The 17,247-nt window shown below is 39.4% G+C and overlaps 1 protein-coding gene across 1 annotated transcript; it reads right to left on the bottom strand.

Moving 5' to 3' along the window:
• Nucleotides 1-1,968: 1,968 nt before the first annotated feature.
• LOC135474776 (dnaJ homolog subfamily C member 16-like) lies at nucleotides 1,969-17,244 on the bottom strand. Its single transcript, XM_064754371.1, has 13 exons — nucleotides 16,876-17,244; nucleotides 15,280-15,346; nucleotides 14,627-14,811; nucleotides 13,860-13,993; nucleotides 13,068-13,252; nucleotides 11,731-11,994; nucleotides 10,926-11,056; nucleotides 10,348-10,543; nucleotides 9,466-9,657; nucleotides 9,099-9,166; nucleotides 6,947-7,093; nucleotides 6,023-6,184; nucleotides 1,969-5,061 (listed from the first exon to the last, which is right to left on the bottom strand). Exons 1-13 carry the CDS (start codon nucleotides 17,043-17,045, stop codon nucleotides 4,647-4,649), a joined length of 2,316 nt encoding a protein of 771 aa, XP_064610441.1. The 5' UTR covers nucleotides 17,046-17,244; the 3' UTR covers nucleotides 1,969-4,646.
• Between the last annotated feature and the right edge of the window lie 3 nt (nucleotides 17,245-17,247).

Here is a 17,247-nt window from a genome sequence, read left to right as displayed (position 1 = left end):
TAGCTGTCATAAAGTTCCTTTGGAAATCATGTATTCACTCCAAGCATTTAGCATAAGGTCAACATTTCAACAACTTCATCGGTATGTACATTATATTTCTAATTTTTTGTGGGATTCTACAAAAAGAATTAAGTGAAGATTATGCAGAGCTTTTCGTAAATAAGCCATCAATTTGTGACTATTCTGTTTGGGTTTGACAGAAATAAAACAACAATGTTCGTCATCTTGTGTAAGAATTTACTTCCTTCCCCACTAGTCGTTCAAGCTCACAAAATCTATTTTCTGCCCTGAACATACACTTGCACATGCAGTGCACACAGATATAATCTCTCCCAAGAGACCAGTCTTCCACATTACACATATACATGTGCATGTACTAGGACTCCAGGAAAATAATAAATAAGGAGACAATATAACCTGTATTCTCTAATACACACAATCTTACAAATGTACAAATTGGAATTCAATAAATTACAACAAAATCTACATGTACTTCCACCAACCTCTGCCTAAATACTGTACAATATTTACTTTTTGAATTCCACTGATACAATACTGACACTGATAAATATTATTTGGATTTACGACATCTGTGGAGGCCTCCTGGTTAGAGTATCTGCCTCGAAGTTGGGGGATCCTAGATCAAACCTGGGACAGGTCTTAACAAAATACTTTAAAAATGGCGCTCAGCACAGCTAGAGCAAGGAAACAGGACTGGTTGGTCCCATGTCAGTATAATTTGACTGGGTGAGGTGTTGTGTCTGGTGTCTTCGGCATGAAACTTCAGTGGTTGATGGACTTCGGTGGCATGGGCTCACCATGGACTCACCATGGGCTCACCATGCCACTGAAGGCATAGTATATATACACACACCTAACAGCTAATTGCCAACAATACATACACACATACATTTGATTTCACATGGAAGTTGGATGTATACAAATAAAACAAATGACAGCCTACGCCATGACTCAGATATTATATCATGTATCTGTAGGCTGATGAAAACCTTACACGAGTTGAGATGAACAGCTTGGGATCATATGTATTGAAAGATATATGAAGGGACTTTTTTCCATTTTGATCATTAAAGATGTGAGTCTAACTATTTTAGAGGCAATCCAAGAAGGCTGCCATATGGGTAGTATCAGAATTTCATAAAAACATGAAGAAGTGGTCTCCAAGTACAAATATCTGAGCCAACTACCCTTGACAGCCTCAATTTTGTCCTCTAAAATATTTGAACATAAACTCATCAGTAAATACTGCATTTACAAACAAATGTCTTCAGACAAGAAACTGGCCATGAATCTCAATTTCCCCCAATTGTTGCAAGTATTTAAGAGCTGGGTTAAAAAAAGCAGTCTAACCAGATGAGTTGAGTGTATATTAATACTGTTACTGTAGTAACCACTTGTTAAGAGTTAAAATATTATGTTCTTCTAGAATTAGTTAACACAGAACCAGCCCATTACTGGCAACAATGTACTAACTGAATACACGTATGGCACTGGTCAATTATCAACAATCATGTGGCTACAGTCAACATAACCAGCCCGTTATCATTTGTGAACTACATTATGTACATGGAACACAGGACTAGTCTGTTATCAGCAATTATGTAGCAACAGTCAACACAGAACCCGTCCATTATTGACAATCATGCGTCAACTACATATAAGTAGTCAACACAGTACTGGTCCATTATCAGCAAACATGTACCAAGTCAACACAGAACCTTCCCATTACTGACAATCATGCACTGACAGTCAACACAGGACCAGCCCATTACTGACAATCATACACTGTTAGTCAACACAGAACCAGCCCATTACTGACAATCATGCCCTGATAGTCAACACAGGACCAGCCCATTACTGACAATCATACACTGTTAGTCAACACAGGACCAGCCCATTACTGACAATCATACACTGTTAGTCAACACAGAACCAGCCCATTACTGACAATCATGTACTGATAGTCAACACAGAACCAGCCCATTACTGACAATTGTGTACTGTTAGTCAACACAGAACTAGCCAATTATTGACAATCATGTACTGATAGTCAACACAGAACCAGCCCATTACTGACAATCATGCCCTGATAATCAACACAGAATCTGCCCATTACTGACAATCATGTACTGATAGTCAACACAGCACCAGCCCATTACTGACAATTGTGTACTGTTAGTCAACACAAAACTTGCCAATTATTGACCATCATGTACTGATAGCCAACATGGAACCAGCCCATTATTGACAATCATGCACTGATAGTCAGCACAGAAGCATGAGACCACTTATAATCATGTATTATCAATATAGAACCAGCCCATTACCGATAATCATGTAGCAACAGCTAACACACAACTAACCTATTATTGACAATCATGTACTGATAGTCTACATTATAGAACCACTCCATTATTGATAGTCATATGACCATAGTTAAAATAAAACCAGCTGTTTATGGACAATCACTTATCAATGCTCAATACTGAAGGTAAAGGCTGTGCATTTCATCACAAAGATCAACCCGTCTGTCTTCATGTTGACAGCAATGCTAAGTTACAAACTATTTTTATAGCCCTCTACCGTTCACAAAGAAGTAGTCCTGTTGAAGAGTAACACCTGTGTCACATGCTCCATTATTTTAAATCTGAAGTCATTATCAGATAATCTGAATCCAGCATCTGATTGCTTCCCCTCCAGGCATATACCTCTACAAATGGATGCTCTAGTTTTTATCATGAATTTCTCTCATTCTACAGCATAAGTTTAACTAAATAAATTAAAATAAATATCTCTGAATCAGTTTAAGGGGATAAAAATACCTACATATACCCCAAAAAAAACCATGTTGAAAATCTGATTAAAATGGTCACCCAAAAGGCACAAGACTACCAATGCCTGGAGAGGCTTTGTTTAGTGGTCACAAATGCATTTTGCGATGACGAATGATTACTGGATTACCTCCCCTGAAAAGAACACTAATGCTGATTGTGCATATCTCAGGCTATGGTTATAGGATCAATTACATTTCTGTATACACATTAATTTCATAGCATGGCGCTTTATAAATTCATCTTAGCTTATTTCATAATGCTGCCAATTCCCATTTATTCAATTTGCCCGGTGTCTAGCTAAAGTCATCATGACCTTACACTATATATATGTACCCATACACAAGTGCTGAACACTAACATTACAAGTTATTTAAACATCATTCAAAACATTCACAGACACGAAAACATCTACACTGATACAGGTCATTAACATTGTTTTGATAATTAATCACAGTCACAAGGTAAATGACTACAAGATATGGCTTATTTCCATTCAATAAATTAAAATGGTTCACAATACCAGCTACTATTCTCTACAGTGACAATGGGAATGCCGGCTGGTTAGAAAGTAACCCATTAGATTTTCACTATCCTGTACCAGGAAGACATACACATTAGGAGAGGAACAATGTTTTACCATACTGTATCAAAAACAAGAGCTATCAGCACAATCATGTCTGAGACGGTGAGTGTCAGGGGCTATCAACACAATCATGTCTGAGATGGTGAGTGTTAAGAGCTATCAACACAATCATGTTAGAGACAGTGTGAGTTTCAGGAGCATAGGAGTGTCAGGAGTTATCAACACAATCATGTCTGCGACAGTGAAAGTCGGGAGCTATCAACACAATTATGTCTGCCACAGTGTCAGGAGCTATCAACACAATCATATTAGAGACAGTGTGAGTTTCAGGAGCATAGGAGTGTCAGGAGTTATCAACACAATCATGTCTGAGACAGTGAGAGTCGGGAGCTATCAACTCAATTATATCTGCGACAGTGTCAGGAGCTATCAACACAATCATGTCTGAGACTTTGTCAGGAGTTATTAACACAATCATGTCTGAGAGTGAATGTCAGGAACTGTCAACACAATCATGTCTGAGACAGTGTCAGGAGCTATCAATACGATCATGTCTGAGACAGTGTCAGGAGCTATCAACACAATCATGTCTCAGACAGTGTCAGGAGTTATTAACACAATCATGTCTGAGACAGTGAGTGTTAGGAGCTGTCAACACAATCATGTCTGAGACAGTGTCAGGAGATATCAACACAATCATGTCTTATATAGTGAGTGTCAGGAGATACCAACACAATCATGTCTGTGACAGCGTCAGGAGATACCAACACAATCATGTCTGAGAGAGTGCCAGGAGATATCAACACAATCATGTCTGTGACAGCGTCAGGAGATACCAACACAATCATGTCTGTGACAGCATCAGGAGATACCAACACAATCATGTCTGAGAGAGTGCCAGGAGATATCAACACAATCAGTTCGAGACAGTCTTGGTGTCAGTAGCTAACCACACAATATAAAGTGAGACATTCTCAATCTTCAGTTGTTTGCAACACAACATCTGCGACATTCTAATCTTTGAACACAACATCTGAGAGATTCTGGTTTTTCAACTTATAGTATGACAAAACATCTGAGAAACTCTAGGTTTCATGACACAATATTTAAAACACTTTATGAATATAAAATGAACACAATATGAGAGACATTTGGGGTTTTCAAAAACACAAGATTTGAGAAACTCATCACAAGAGGGTTCTAACTGCTTATGGCATAATATCAGGCCATTCCTTGACACGAATCCTTCTCACAGAGCCATCAAATACTCGGTCCATCCAGTTTGTCAAACCATCCAACAGGTTCTCCTCAAATATCGGAGTGGAATCTTCAAGCTCTTCAGCAATTTTCTCATCATCCGTGCTGGAATCGTCTGTATCATAAAGGCCCATAGCACGACCGACATTAATTTTTTGGTTCTGTCGCATGTAAATACGCGCTCTCTTGGGATGGTAGAGGTAATAATATTTCCTGAAGCCGTTGATGGCTAGGACAGTGCCGACACAGTTGCGCACCTTGATATTATCCAGTTGAGTGCGATTGTCAGTGCTGTCCTCCAGAAGAGATTTATACCAACCCAGGTAATGCTCCAACTGTAGGAAAGCAAACGTTAGTCCACTGTACCTGTAACAGCAACAAGAAACGCATTGATGTCAGGCAGGGAAAAGCTGCAGAAAAGCTGTCACTGACAGAATGACAAAACTCATAAGTGAGAAACTATTTATCTCAGGTAATGTTTTTCGCAGTTAATACATGATTGTAATAATTGTAGGTTGTTGTAGTTTTGGGTGCTTCCACCACATCAGCTGTATTCATTCAATCTATTTATTAAACACCAAACTTCAATCAATTCAACTAAGGAGCAAAAATTTAGTTGCTGAAAATGAAATCTGTCACAAAAATTTAGGAAATCAACACTCATACTAATACGCAAGAATATGTACAGAGAGAAAAGATGCAGTGTCACTGGATGGAGTCATGGTAAAGTCTTGTTGCTAATGCCGACATACAGTATGAACATTGCTAATGGTGACGTGTCATATGAAATAATTGCGGCATGTTCGCCACAGTTTTAAAGGAGAGGGCAAATGTGGAATGTGTATCAGTGCATTACCTAGAAAAGTTTATCTTACACACCAAAGTTATGTTAGCAGCTCTACATGGCATAGAAGACCAGCAGAAATCAGCAGCATCACAGACCAGTCTCGTTATGAACTACGATAAGTTACTGTGGAATGCTGGGTAATCACATGTAGAAATGTACATGGAAGACCACAACAATAAAATACACATGAGCTGATCGGGAAATGAGCACATGGCAAACAAAATAGACCTACACCTCTGCCTTTTATGATGCATTTTACACACATCCATGTATCCTTTGTGAACAAGTTGTTCACAGGAGCGTACTTTATTACAAGTTACTAACAACTGCACACATCTAGTTTTCATGTAATTATTAAATTATCACTATTACTGTATTATTACGCTACAGAAGGCCTTAAGCACAAACAAACATGTACATATACACTATCTGAAATTTCTTATAAAATGTACCTTAATTATAACAATAGAGATTTTATACCTTGAATGTGGGAACATAATCTCCACAAATCTCTGCAGCAGTTTTTCTCTGGAAGGCAAGTCCACCAGAATGGTGACAGTGAGCCCAGTGTCTGACTGACGCACCAGCATGTCATAGGATTCGGCCCGCAGAGGATGAACGTACACCGTGTTGTCTTCAGTCCTGTAATCACCAATCAACACAGGACAAATCAGTATCATGTGGGATAGATAAAACAGTGTGATTCTGTTGTTGCTTCTGCTTTATTACTTTTTTGACACTTTAAACATTTGCAATCACTATTAAACAGTTGTGACACATCCACAAGACCGTATGCCACTGCTGGTTTAGTATTAAAGTCAAGAGTTAGTGGTAGGACCTGTTATATCCATAAGGTTGTCACCAGTAACTGGTTGAGATTAGTCAAGAGTTAGTGGTAGGACCTGTTATACCAACAAGACTGTCAGCAGCAACCGGTTGAGATTAGTCAAGAGTTAGTGGTAGGACCTGTTATACCAACAAGACTGTCAGCAGCAACTGGTTGAGATTAGTCAAGAGTTAGTGGTAGGACCTCTTAAACCAACAAGACTGTCAGCAGCATCTGGTTGAGATTTGTCAAGAGTCAGTGGTAGGACCTGTTATACCAACAAGACTGTCAGCAGCAACTGGTTGAGATTAGTCAAGAGTTAGTGGTAGGACCTCTTAAACCAACAAGACTGTCAGCAGCATCTGGTTGAGATTTGTCAAGAGTTAGTGGTAGGACCTGTTATACCCACAAGACTGTCAGCAGCAACTGGTTGAGACTAGTCAGGGGTTACTGATAGGACCTGTTACATCCACAAGACTGTCAGCAGCAAATAGTTCAGGTTAGTCAAGGGTTTAGTGGTAAGACACATTATTCATTATTTATCAGCTGCCTAGTGCATTATATGCTAATACACTGACCTGTTAGGTGGGCGTGGTTTGGCTCGTTTCGGGCGCATGCGCTCAACATTGGCCTCCTCTACCATCATCATTTTCTGCATGACATACCCAAGCAGAAACACAATGGCTGCTGAGAATGTCAACAAACTCCAGGTGGCAGAGTCGTAACTACGGGTAAAGAAAACAAAAAACGCACAATGGAAGTTGTGACATTAATTCATAAAATGAGCAGTAGATTTTCAGAAGTGAGGCAAAACTGTACTTTAGGCACATCTAAAACTTTTTATCAGGCTTGTGAAAACATTTAACCAAAATGTCACTTCACTACAATGCACTCTTTAACATAATTAGAAGCGTAGAGCTTAAAGCCAATCTGAATTACCTCCCTTAATATCATCCTGCTGTGTAAAAGGAGTGTTTTTTAGAGTATGCTACAAATGTTTATTTATTTATTTTTTTGATTGGTGGTGCTTTATGCCGGACTTGTGGTGGTCACCATAATGGTGGGAGAAAACCAGGCAGAGCCCAAGGAAAACTCAAGATTCCCTGCAGGTTGCTGGTAGGCCTTCCCACGTATGACTAGAGAGCAAGTCAGCAAGCCAGCATGCTGCACATAGGCAAGAATTCTTAATTAGTGAGTGAGTGCTTGGGGTTTAACGTCGTACTTAACAATTTTTTAGTCATATGACGACGAGGGAATCCTTAGTGTGCATGGAATGTGCCTCCTTGTCGCAGGACGGCTTTCCACCGCTCTTTTTTTTAGTGCTGCTTCACTGAGACGGCTTACCGAAGGCAAGTAAGGCGCCCCGCCGAAGCCATTATACTGACAAGGGTCAACCAGTCGTTGCACCATCCCCATCAGGCTGAATGTTAAGCGAGGAAGTTACAACTTCCTCTTTTAAGGTCTTAGGTGTGACTCGACCCAGGACTGATCCTGGATCTAGCGCTCCCCAAGTGGATGCTCTACCAACTGTGCAATCAAGGCTAGGTTGGGAATTTTGAAAACAGCTAAGTAACATAATGCCAGTAACGTACAGTTTCATTCTTAAAGCTTCATATCTGAGGACCTACCTTCAGGTCCCTCCAGACTTTGTACAAACATCACATGTATGCCACTCAACCCATGACAAAATACACAATGCAGTCCCACCAGACTTTGTACAAACATCACATGTATGCCACTCACCCCATGACAAAATACACAATGCTGTCCAACCAGACTTTGTACAAACATCACATGTATGCCACTCACCTCATGACAAAGTACACAATGCGGTCCAACCAGACTTTGTGCAAACATCACATGTATGCCACTCACCCCATGACTAAGTACACAATGCGGTCCCATCAGACTTTGTACAAACATCACATGTATGCCACTCAACCCATGACAAAATACACAATGCGGTCCCACCAGACTTTGTACAAACATCACATGTATGCCACTCAACCCATGACAAAATACACAATGCAGTCCCACCAGACTTTGTACAAACATCACATGTATGCCACTCACCCCATGACAAAATACACAATGCTGTCCAACCAGACTTTGTACAAACATCACATGTATGCCACTCACCCCATGACAAAGTACACAATGCTGTCCAACCAGACTTTGTACAAACATCACATGTATGCCACTCACCCCATGACAAAGGACACAATGCGGTCCCATCAGACTTTGTACAAACATCACATGCCACTCACCTCATGACAAAGTACACAATGCAGTCCAACCAGACTTTGTACAAACATCACATGTATGCCACTCACCTCATGACAAAGTAAACAATGCGGTCCCATCAGACTTTGTACAAACATCACATGTATGCCACTCAACCCATGACTAAGTACACAATGCGGTCCCACCAGACTTTGTACAAACATCACATGTATGCCATTCGCCCCATGACAAAATACACAATGTGGTCCAACCAGACTTTGTACAAACATCACATTGTATGCCACTCACCTCATGACAAAGTAAACAATGCGGTCCCATCAGACTTTGTACAAACATCACATGTATGCCACTCACCCCATGACAAAGGACACAATGCGGTCCCATCAGACTTTGTACAAACATCACATGTATGCCACTCACCCCATGACAAAGTACACAATGCAGTCCAACCAGACTTTGTACAAACATCACATGTATGCCACTCACCCCATGACAAAGTACACAATGCGGTCCCACCAGTCCAATAGCCTGTACAATATCCTTGTTAATATACTCTGCAATGGAGAAGTTCTACATTTTAATGTTTAAACATTGGAACAGCATGTTCAACAAACATTGGCTTTAAGCACCGAGAATGACACATTCTTTTCCATGTGTACATTTAGCAAATTTTAAAAAGCTACATGCATTTACACTTGTTCTGTTCCTTCTTTATTCTATGAAAGATTCACAAATATTCTCACTCACAAATTTTCAAATTAATCTATTAACACACTAACACATGGACAGGACTTCAACCGTTTATCCCGGAACAGCTTCAACACACATAATTAGCAGTGAGAAGTAAAGTTACCAGGGCATGTTCGTTGTAGAGCTCTGGTAGCAAGGCACGATGTAATAGATTGGACTGAGTACTGAGAAGATGTTCCAGTCGGGAGTTCAACACTGCGATGCTCCTCTCCTGGTCGGTTTTCTCTTTGGGCCAGCCAGGCTCCAGCCATTCAAAGTTCAGATTCCTCTTAGCAAGTCTCCAGATTATTGCCACCTGTCAAAACAATACAACACTCTAATCAGTCATTGTTATTTACATACGAATATATGATACACAATACCTACATGTAGGTCATGATTTTTCTGCGTTTGAATGAATGAATGCTTGGGGTTCTTGGTCATACTTAACAATTTTTCAGTCATCTGACGACGAAGAGTAATTTGATGAGTGTACATGCCTCCAAAGTGCTGCCGCCACTGAGGTATCATGCCGAAGACACCAGATATGATACCCCACCCAGTCATATTATGCTGACACTGGGCCAACCAGTCCTGTTTCCTTGCTCTTAACCTTTCACGGCTGAACACCAAGCGAGGTAAGTACCATTTTTACAGTCTTTGGTATAACCCGACCTGGGTTTGATTCCTGACTTCCCTTCTTTTGAACAACTGTCTACAAAGACCACAACACTGTCATATTGTCATTAATGGCAAATATGACATGAGAATGTGTAAAAAAAAGGTTACTAAAATAAGCAAAGCTACTATGTAATCTCAGGATCTCATCAACATCACTGGTGAGACTGCAATAAAAGCACTGAAGAATAACCTAAGCCTTTTTAACAATCAGTATATCTATGCAAGACTAATATAATCTGGCAAAAATAAAACATTTAATTTTGCAAGACATCAGAAATTATCACTTGTAATTCAAGTTATGAAAGCTCTCATGGAAGCAGCTGACCTTCAGAGCGGATTGGTTGACTTTGCTATCACGACCTTCAGACAACATCTGTATCCAGGACTTCTGAGTGTCCTCAAACACGTACGTCAGTGTCACTTTGTCTCGAAAAGTGGTGAATTTTCGGGCAAACTTTCTGAACGTTGAGCGGTAATAGTCATGGTCGGTGGACTTTTGCGTTACCAACACAACACACAACCTGAAAAAACATAAAATAAAAAGAAAATGATCTTAAATATGACCAATCTAGAAGAAGACATAAATTTTATGCATGCATGAAATGAATTGCATTTTCCCAAATTATGCAAGGTTAAAACCAATTACAGAAGATTTCACATATTAACATATTACAGCCAAAACTGTAAGATTATGCATTTTTGTTAGTTTTTTCACGATAATGTGAATGGTAAAATAGGATGTCCTAGAAACAAAAACTCTAAGCGAGAGGAAACGATGATAGATTCAAAGTCCTCATCGACCAATAATTACTTTTTTGTGTTTCTCTTATACCATATACAGCACAAGAAAGTGCTACCTGTAGCAGACCTTTCTGTATTACATGAGCTACTGTTAAATCTTACTTTCTCCGGCGGACACTCTCGGTCTCTGGGCAGAGGTCATCAAAATAACCTTGACTGGAGAGTCTGGGTAATGTCAGGAACTTGTTGGATTCCATGACTTCATCTAACGTAGATCTGGGGATCTGATGCATCTGTTTGACAGAATTGACAGAACACAATATTATTCATACAGTTTGCTGTATTGGGACATTAGGCTTTTAATCAAGATTTTCACTTTAAAATGAGATGACAATCAGCTCGCTAGACACCAGGCAATAGTTGAAAATCTTCTGAAGTAAATCTCACTCAATCCAGCGTCAGACAGAAAGGTAACTGTGACACCATTGGTCAAGGACCTGTTATCTACACTAAGAACCACATATTCAATTCAGAAATCTGCATGACACCAACCTGACATTCAATATACATTTCAGACAGTCAAAAAGTAAAATTGAAGTGTACCAACCATTACTGTATAAGACATGCTATAATGCTTAATACTACTCCTCGACTGATCGATAAAAATTAGCAAAAAAACTGTGTTTCCTTGAATAAAGTATCCCACGTCAATTCTTCTCACCCAGTCATTTAGTAATGAGGATGGCAGGATTATCTAGGATTATCCAGGATAACAGGGTCATGTGGTTAACATATTAACATTCCTGTTAATATACAATGCACATACATACGTATACAGTTTTGATTTAAAACAATTATTTCTAATTAATGTTAGAATGTTTTAATAATGTTAAAATTAAAAAAGAATCACTGGGAATTTCAAGTTCTGTTCACATGTAGATACCAGAAGTAGCCAAAGTATGCTTACCGACACAGTTGCTACTGCTACTTTTGGATCTTCCTTAAACATGAGCAATGTTTCTTTAGATTGGTCAACTCCGTACTTCAAGAGAATTTCCTTGGCATCCGGCGAGTAAATGTGAACCAAGGCCGATTTAATACGGTCTCTGTTTTTAAATGCACTCAGCAAGAATCGAGCAGGCGGGGTGTCTTTGCGAGAAAAAAAGATTCCCCGGACCTGATTATCCTGTTGCCAGCCACTTAAGAATGAGTCCAGTCCTTCATCAGTCACCTGGGAATAAGAAACACTAGATGGGTAGGACATATTTCAACAGAGAACAACAAGAGATTACTCTCAGAGATTATAGAGTTTAAAGAAGTGGTTTTGTTTTATTTCCAGTCAGCTTAATTTTAGCATTTTTCAAGTGACATATTTTTCTTGATTCTGACTGATTCATTCACTTGTTTCACCTAGACAAGGGTTTGTTTTTTTGTGAAGTTTAATTAGTTTCTCATCAGCAAAACTTAACACTTGGTATCACTAGTGCTATTTTAAGGCCCTCCTCTAGAAGTGCATTTTACATACCAAACATTAGGAGAAATACAATATCTGTACATACAAAATTGGTAGAAGCGCACAAGCCAGCTGAACACTGAGATGTCAACCAGATGGGGGCATCCGTGGCTCAGTCGGTTAAAGCGCTAGCGCAGCGTAATGACCCAGGAGTCTCTCACCAATGCGGTCGCTGTGAGTTCAAGTCCAGCTCATGCTGGCGGCCGTACGTGAGAAGGTCTGTCAGCAACCTGCGGATGGTCGTGGGTTTCCCCCGGGCTCTGCCCGGTTTCCACCCACCATAATGCTGGCCGCCGTCGTATAAGTGAAATATTCTTGAGTACGGCGTAAAACACCAATCAAAAAAAAAAAAAAAAAAAATCAACCAGATGAAATGTGACCACTTTAGACGATATTCCCTCAGGTTTGTCAATAGCTAGCCCTCAACAACGCAGCTACACAGAACATGACCAAATCTCGTTCTCTAAACCATATTCAGAATCTACTACTGGATTTCTCCTCCTGATTTATCTACTAGTCTGTTACCAAACAATACTTCGTTCTTATCACAGCCATGTCTCTTGCAGCAGACTCTCCCTAATGTTGACATACATATAGTGCTGTCTCAATGATATATCGTCACAGTGCTGCCACACTGATATATCATCATAATGTTGCGTCACTGATACATCATCATGGTTCTGCCTCGCTGATATATTGTCACAGTTCTGCCTCACTCATATATCCTTATAGTTCTGCCTCAATGATATATCATCACAGTACTACTTCACTGATATACTGTCTTTACATACCATATTGACAAGCTGAGATGGGAAGAGGCCTCTAGCAAAGTCCTTCAGGGTCTGCAAGTTGACCACACCCTTGAGGAAAGTCAAACGCCCCTGACTTAGCCCCATGATGGCTGGAACCTCATGAAGTCGCAGGTGAGTTGTTAAGGCTTGGTTAACACCCGCATGAATTGCTCCCAAACCAAATCCTACATAGCAGTGAAAACCAAAACCAAGATGCAAATTATTCCTGTCATTTTTTCTTCAATCATAAACCCTATCCACACAGTTCATACTGTCATGCCTACTTTCAGAATTCAACAAAATCATAATAAATTGCAACTTATCCTGAAATGCACTTAAACAGAGTATGCCCTATTTTCAATGGCTCTTTGAATTCAATAAGTTGATATTACAGCATGCCGCAAATCTGACTTTAAGAGAGAAACTTCACTGTCCATTGTCATGCTTTCTATCAGAAAAGATATTTATTACAATGCTGAAGGAAAGGGAATGCTGTGTGAAATAACACATCATTACTGCCAACATAATATTTGAAGATCGCCATGAACACTGAACAGACAAGTTCCTCTTTCTGGGCTTCATTAATCTTTACATTTACAGTCACTAAGACAAGCCTCCTAAAATGCCAATCCCAGCATGGTGTGCCATAGCAACATGCTGATTGTCATGGGTTTTCCCTATGGCTAGGTCCAATTTCCTCCCACCATAATACTGGCCACTGTCTTGTAAAGTAAATATTCTTGAGTAAGACATAAAACATGAATCAAATAAATAAATAAATAATCAAAGTACCTATGCCATCCAAATCCTTGAAGAATTTCTCCAAGATATGCTCCATCCTCATACACTGGAAACAAAAATCCGAGTAGGCGTAGATAATGTAAGGCCGCTTGTGACTGTCCGGAAAAACTCTAGTTTCGTATGCTCTGGAAAATACAGAAATGTCAATATGTATATACAGTGTAAGGCCTCATTTGGCAGTTAGAGACAAAGCCCTTCAGAATACAAAACTGAAGGGAAAATATTTGTAAGCATCATCAGAAAGACCTTTTAAAGTTGTATTTAAAAAATACCTTTTTTTGGGGGGGGGGGGGGGGGGGTTACTGACATATTTATTTATTTATTTATTTGATTGGTGTTTTATGCCATACTGAAGAATATTTCACTTATACGGCGGTGGCCAGATTTGTGGTGGGAAGAAATGGGGCAGAGCATGGGGGAAACCCACAACCATCCGCAGGTTGCTGCAAGACCTTCCCATGTACAGCCAGAGAGGAAGCCAGCATGAGCTGGACTTGAACTCACAACGACCACATTGGTGAGAGGCTCCTGGGTCATTACGCTGTGCTAGCACACTAACCAACTGGGCCACATAGGCATAAATGTTGATAAATGTTTCTCAGTGAAAAGTGGGCTTTATGGATGATATTGTTATACATGTTGTAAACAACAGTCAAAATTACTACACATAACCTTGCCAACGTAAAGCTTTATGGCGAAGCATAGACAGGGGAAAAAACAGATATTAATGGTGAAAAAAGGACAAAAATGGTGCGAACCTTAAAGTCAGAAGGTATTTATCAAAAATAGCTTCCGCCCCACGGAAGTGAAACTTAAACCCTCCAAATGGCCCTTGATTGAAAAAGCCAAAGTCCCCGTGATGTTGGTGCTGTCGGTTGGGCTCCTGCGCCGTGGTGTAGCCATAGTGATCATATTGGTGCCGCCTCTCAGGCTCACCCAAAGTCTACGTGGTTAAAAAGATAAGGGTTGTAAACTGTATAATGCTTGGAGACAACTGAAACTTGAAGGTTTCAGATTTTAAGACAAATAATAAAAAGCACCACAAGGTGTAACTATAAGCTTGCCAACCAACTTGAAAGATAAGAGACCAACGTCAGCAATATTTGTTTTTCCTTTAATTTATTTGATACTGGTCAAATTATTTGGATTGACAGCTGACGTTTGTCAATGATTCTTGAAATGTAACACACTTGTGAATATCTTATTTTAGTTAACATTGAAAAAAAGTCACTCAAAACTTGCACACACGTGAATAGTGCTACGAATTGCCTTCAAGGCAAATCGTCCTCATTTATACACTTGGGGTTCATGTTTGGGTCAAGTGTCTTAATTTGAAAGCAGTATATCATGTTAAATGAGTTAAATGAACAAAGGGTGCAGCAGTCCAAGGAATCCTCCACTTAACTCTCACCTCATAAGCTTCATTAATTTTGGTGAATATAGCTGTAGCATCTGGATCTTTGTTTTTGTCAGGATGCCTAGATAAAAATAAAAAATCAGCTTCATTCACATGCATGAAATTTCACAATACTTCTATGGTCTTTCTTATCACTAGGAATATTACAACAGTTAAACAACAGTAAACATCAAGAAAAGATTTTTTAGTAAAAATAAAATTCAGGTCATCAAGATATTACTTTCGTAAATGTTTTGAAAACAATGTCAGTTTATTTTGGAGAATAAAGAGTAGTCTTGATGAGTATGGTTTTGAATAAAATAGTTATAAAAAATTTAAGTAAACTTTAACAATCAGATATAGTGCTGAAAAAAAAAGTAATGATATTTCCCCACTCCCTCCGCCGAACATTTTCTCCACTTGTCTATTTCCCTCCTGGATAATTTTCTCTCCAGGATGATTTTCCCTCCTGGATATTTACATACACAACGGTAATTAAACTAGAAGAGCACTTACTGGAACTGTTCACAAAAGCTGTGTGCAGTCTTTTCAGATTTTTTTTTAGCATACAGGTAACCCTCGTAATACAACTGAAAACTGCTTCTGTACTCTTATTCAGATCTTACTTACCTCCATGATTTTCATCAGTTCTCAAATTCTTTTAAAACTAGTGTTGACAAACTCTCCCACTGGTACAAGCAATGCTTGTGATCTACTAAGTCTTACATGTATTGAGAGAAAGTGATATAGCAAAAATGTGAGCTTGTCTAAGATTTTTTTTAGTGGTAAGTACCAGAAAACAATGTCCTACAACCAGTGAAATGCAAAAGCATCTCCTTCTGCATTGTAACTCTAGTGGCTGCATGACTCAAATCAGAGTATCTAGTTTGTAACAAAACTGTTCACATTAAATTGTCTGTTGAAGATTAATATTTTTTGACCTCTTGGCATCCAGAATTGCAACTGGATAGAAAAGATATTGCAATGTGTTCACAACTGACACATTGTTAAATGCACGTGGCAAAATGCCTGACAGAAGGTCATCTTTCATTTGAAGTAAAACATCCCTTTTTCAGCTCCTGATGATGACGTCACATTATAGACATAACAACATCACAGCAGAAACTGCTGCATTGCATATTTTGAAGTACAATCCTGTTTCATACTAAAGCCATCTCTGGGACTGATAATATGCCGCCTCTTCATTCTAAAGAAGACAGTAGAATGATTAATTTATTGGCGTTTAAAAATTTTACACTTACATGATGGTGATAAGGTTTATGGATGGAAGAAACCAGAATGCCCAGACTAAACCATTGACCTTCACCAGGTACTTAACAAAACTTATGACATAAAACCGCTGACAAAACAGTAAGAATCGGTACCAGTAGTCCATTACCTAAATTGTCTGTTGTGGAGATGCATGTATATATTTGACAAATCTGTTGGACGCCGGCCATCGTCTATCAAATCGCCAAATATCTCCAGGAAGGACTATTGTCCAGGTTGGAGGTTAGGAAACCCCTGGGAGTGTGGGGTGTGGACACATTTCACAGTTTCAAGATTAAATGGTGGTTACAAGCAATAATATTATTAATAGCATAGGCTCACCATTCCTTGGCTAAATTTTTGTATGCTTTCTTGATCTCCTGTTGTGTGGCTGATCTTGAAACTCCAAGAACCTCGTAGAGGTCTTCTGCCACTACGCTGTTTGCAATCAGAAAAATCACGGCACAAAAACTGAGAAGAGGTACGTCCGGTACAAATTTTACCGTAATCATGACGGAAAATGGGGTCTAAACTAACAATCCTACTGAACCCAAATAATTCTTTGTGTATGACGTTTGTCAATACAAAACCGGCAATACCCTATCAAATGCTCCGAAACAGATTTCACCAAAGACCTGATGGAATAATGAAGGTTTCAAACGATGCTGTCTAACAAATTAGCCCCGGCGAAGAGCGAAGGTGACAACCGGCATC

This window comes from Liolophura sinensis, chromosome 9 (genome assembly GCF_032854445.1).
Source record: "Liolophura sinensis isolate JHLJ2023 chromosome 9, CUHK_Ljap_v2, whole genome shotgun sequence".
Classification (NCBI taxonomy): domain Eukaryota; kingdom Metazoa; phylum Mollusca; class Polyplacophora; order Chitonida; family Chitonidae; genus Liolophura; species Liolophura sinensis.
This window is presented reverse-complemented; position numbering and strand designations above follow the sequence as displayed.

Coding starts and splice junctions, on each gene's coding strand:
- LOC135474776 (XM_064754371.1), bottom strand. CDS start 17,045: ATGATTACGGTAAAATTTGTACCGGACGTACCTCTTCTCAGTTTTTGT. Junction 11,057..11,730: donor TAGCAGTAGCAACTGTGTCG/GTAAGCATACTT, acceptor TCTGTCAAACAG/ATGCATCAGATCCCCAGATC. Junction 9,658..10,347: donor TCAACCAATCCGCTCTGAAG/GTCAGCTGCTTC, acceptor TTGTTTTGACAG/GTGGCAATAATCTGGAGACT.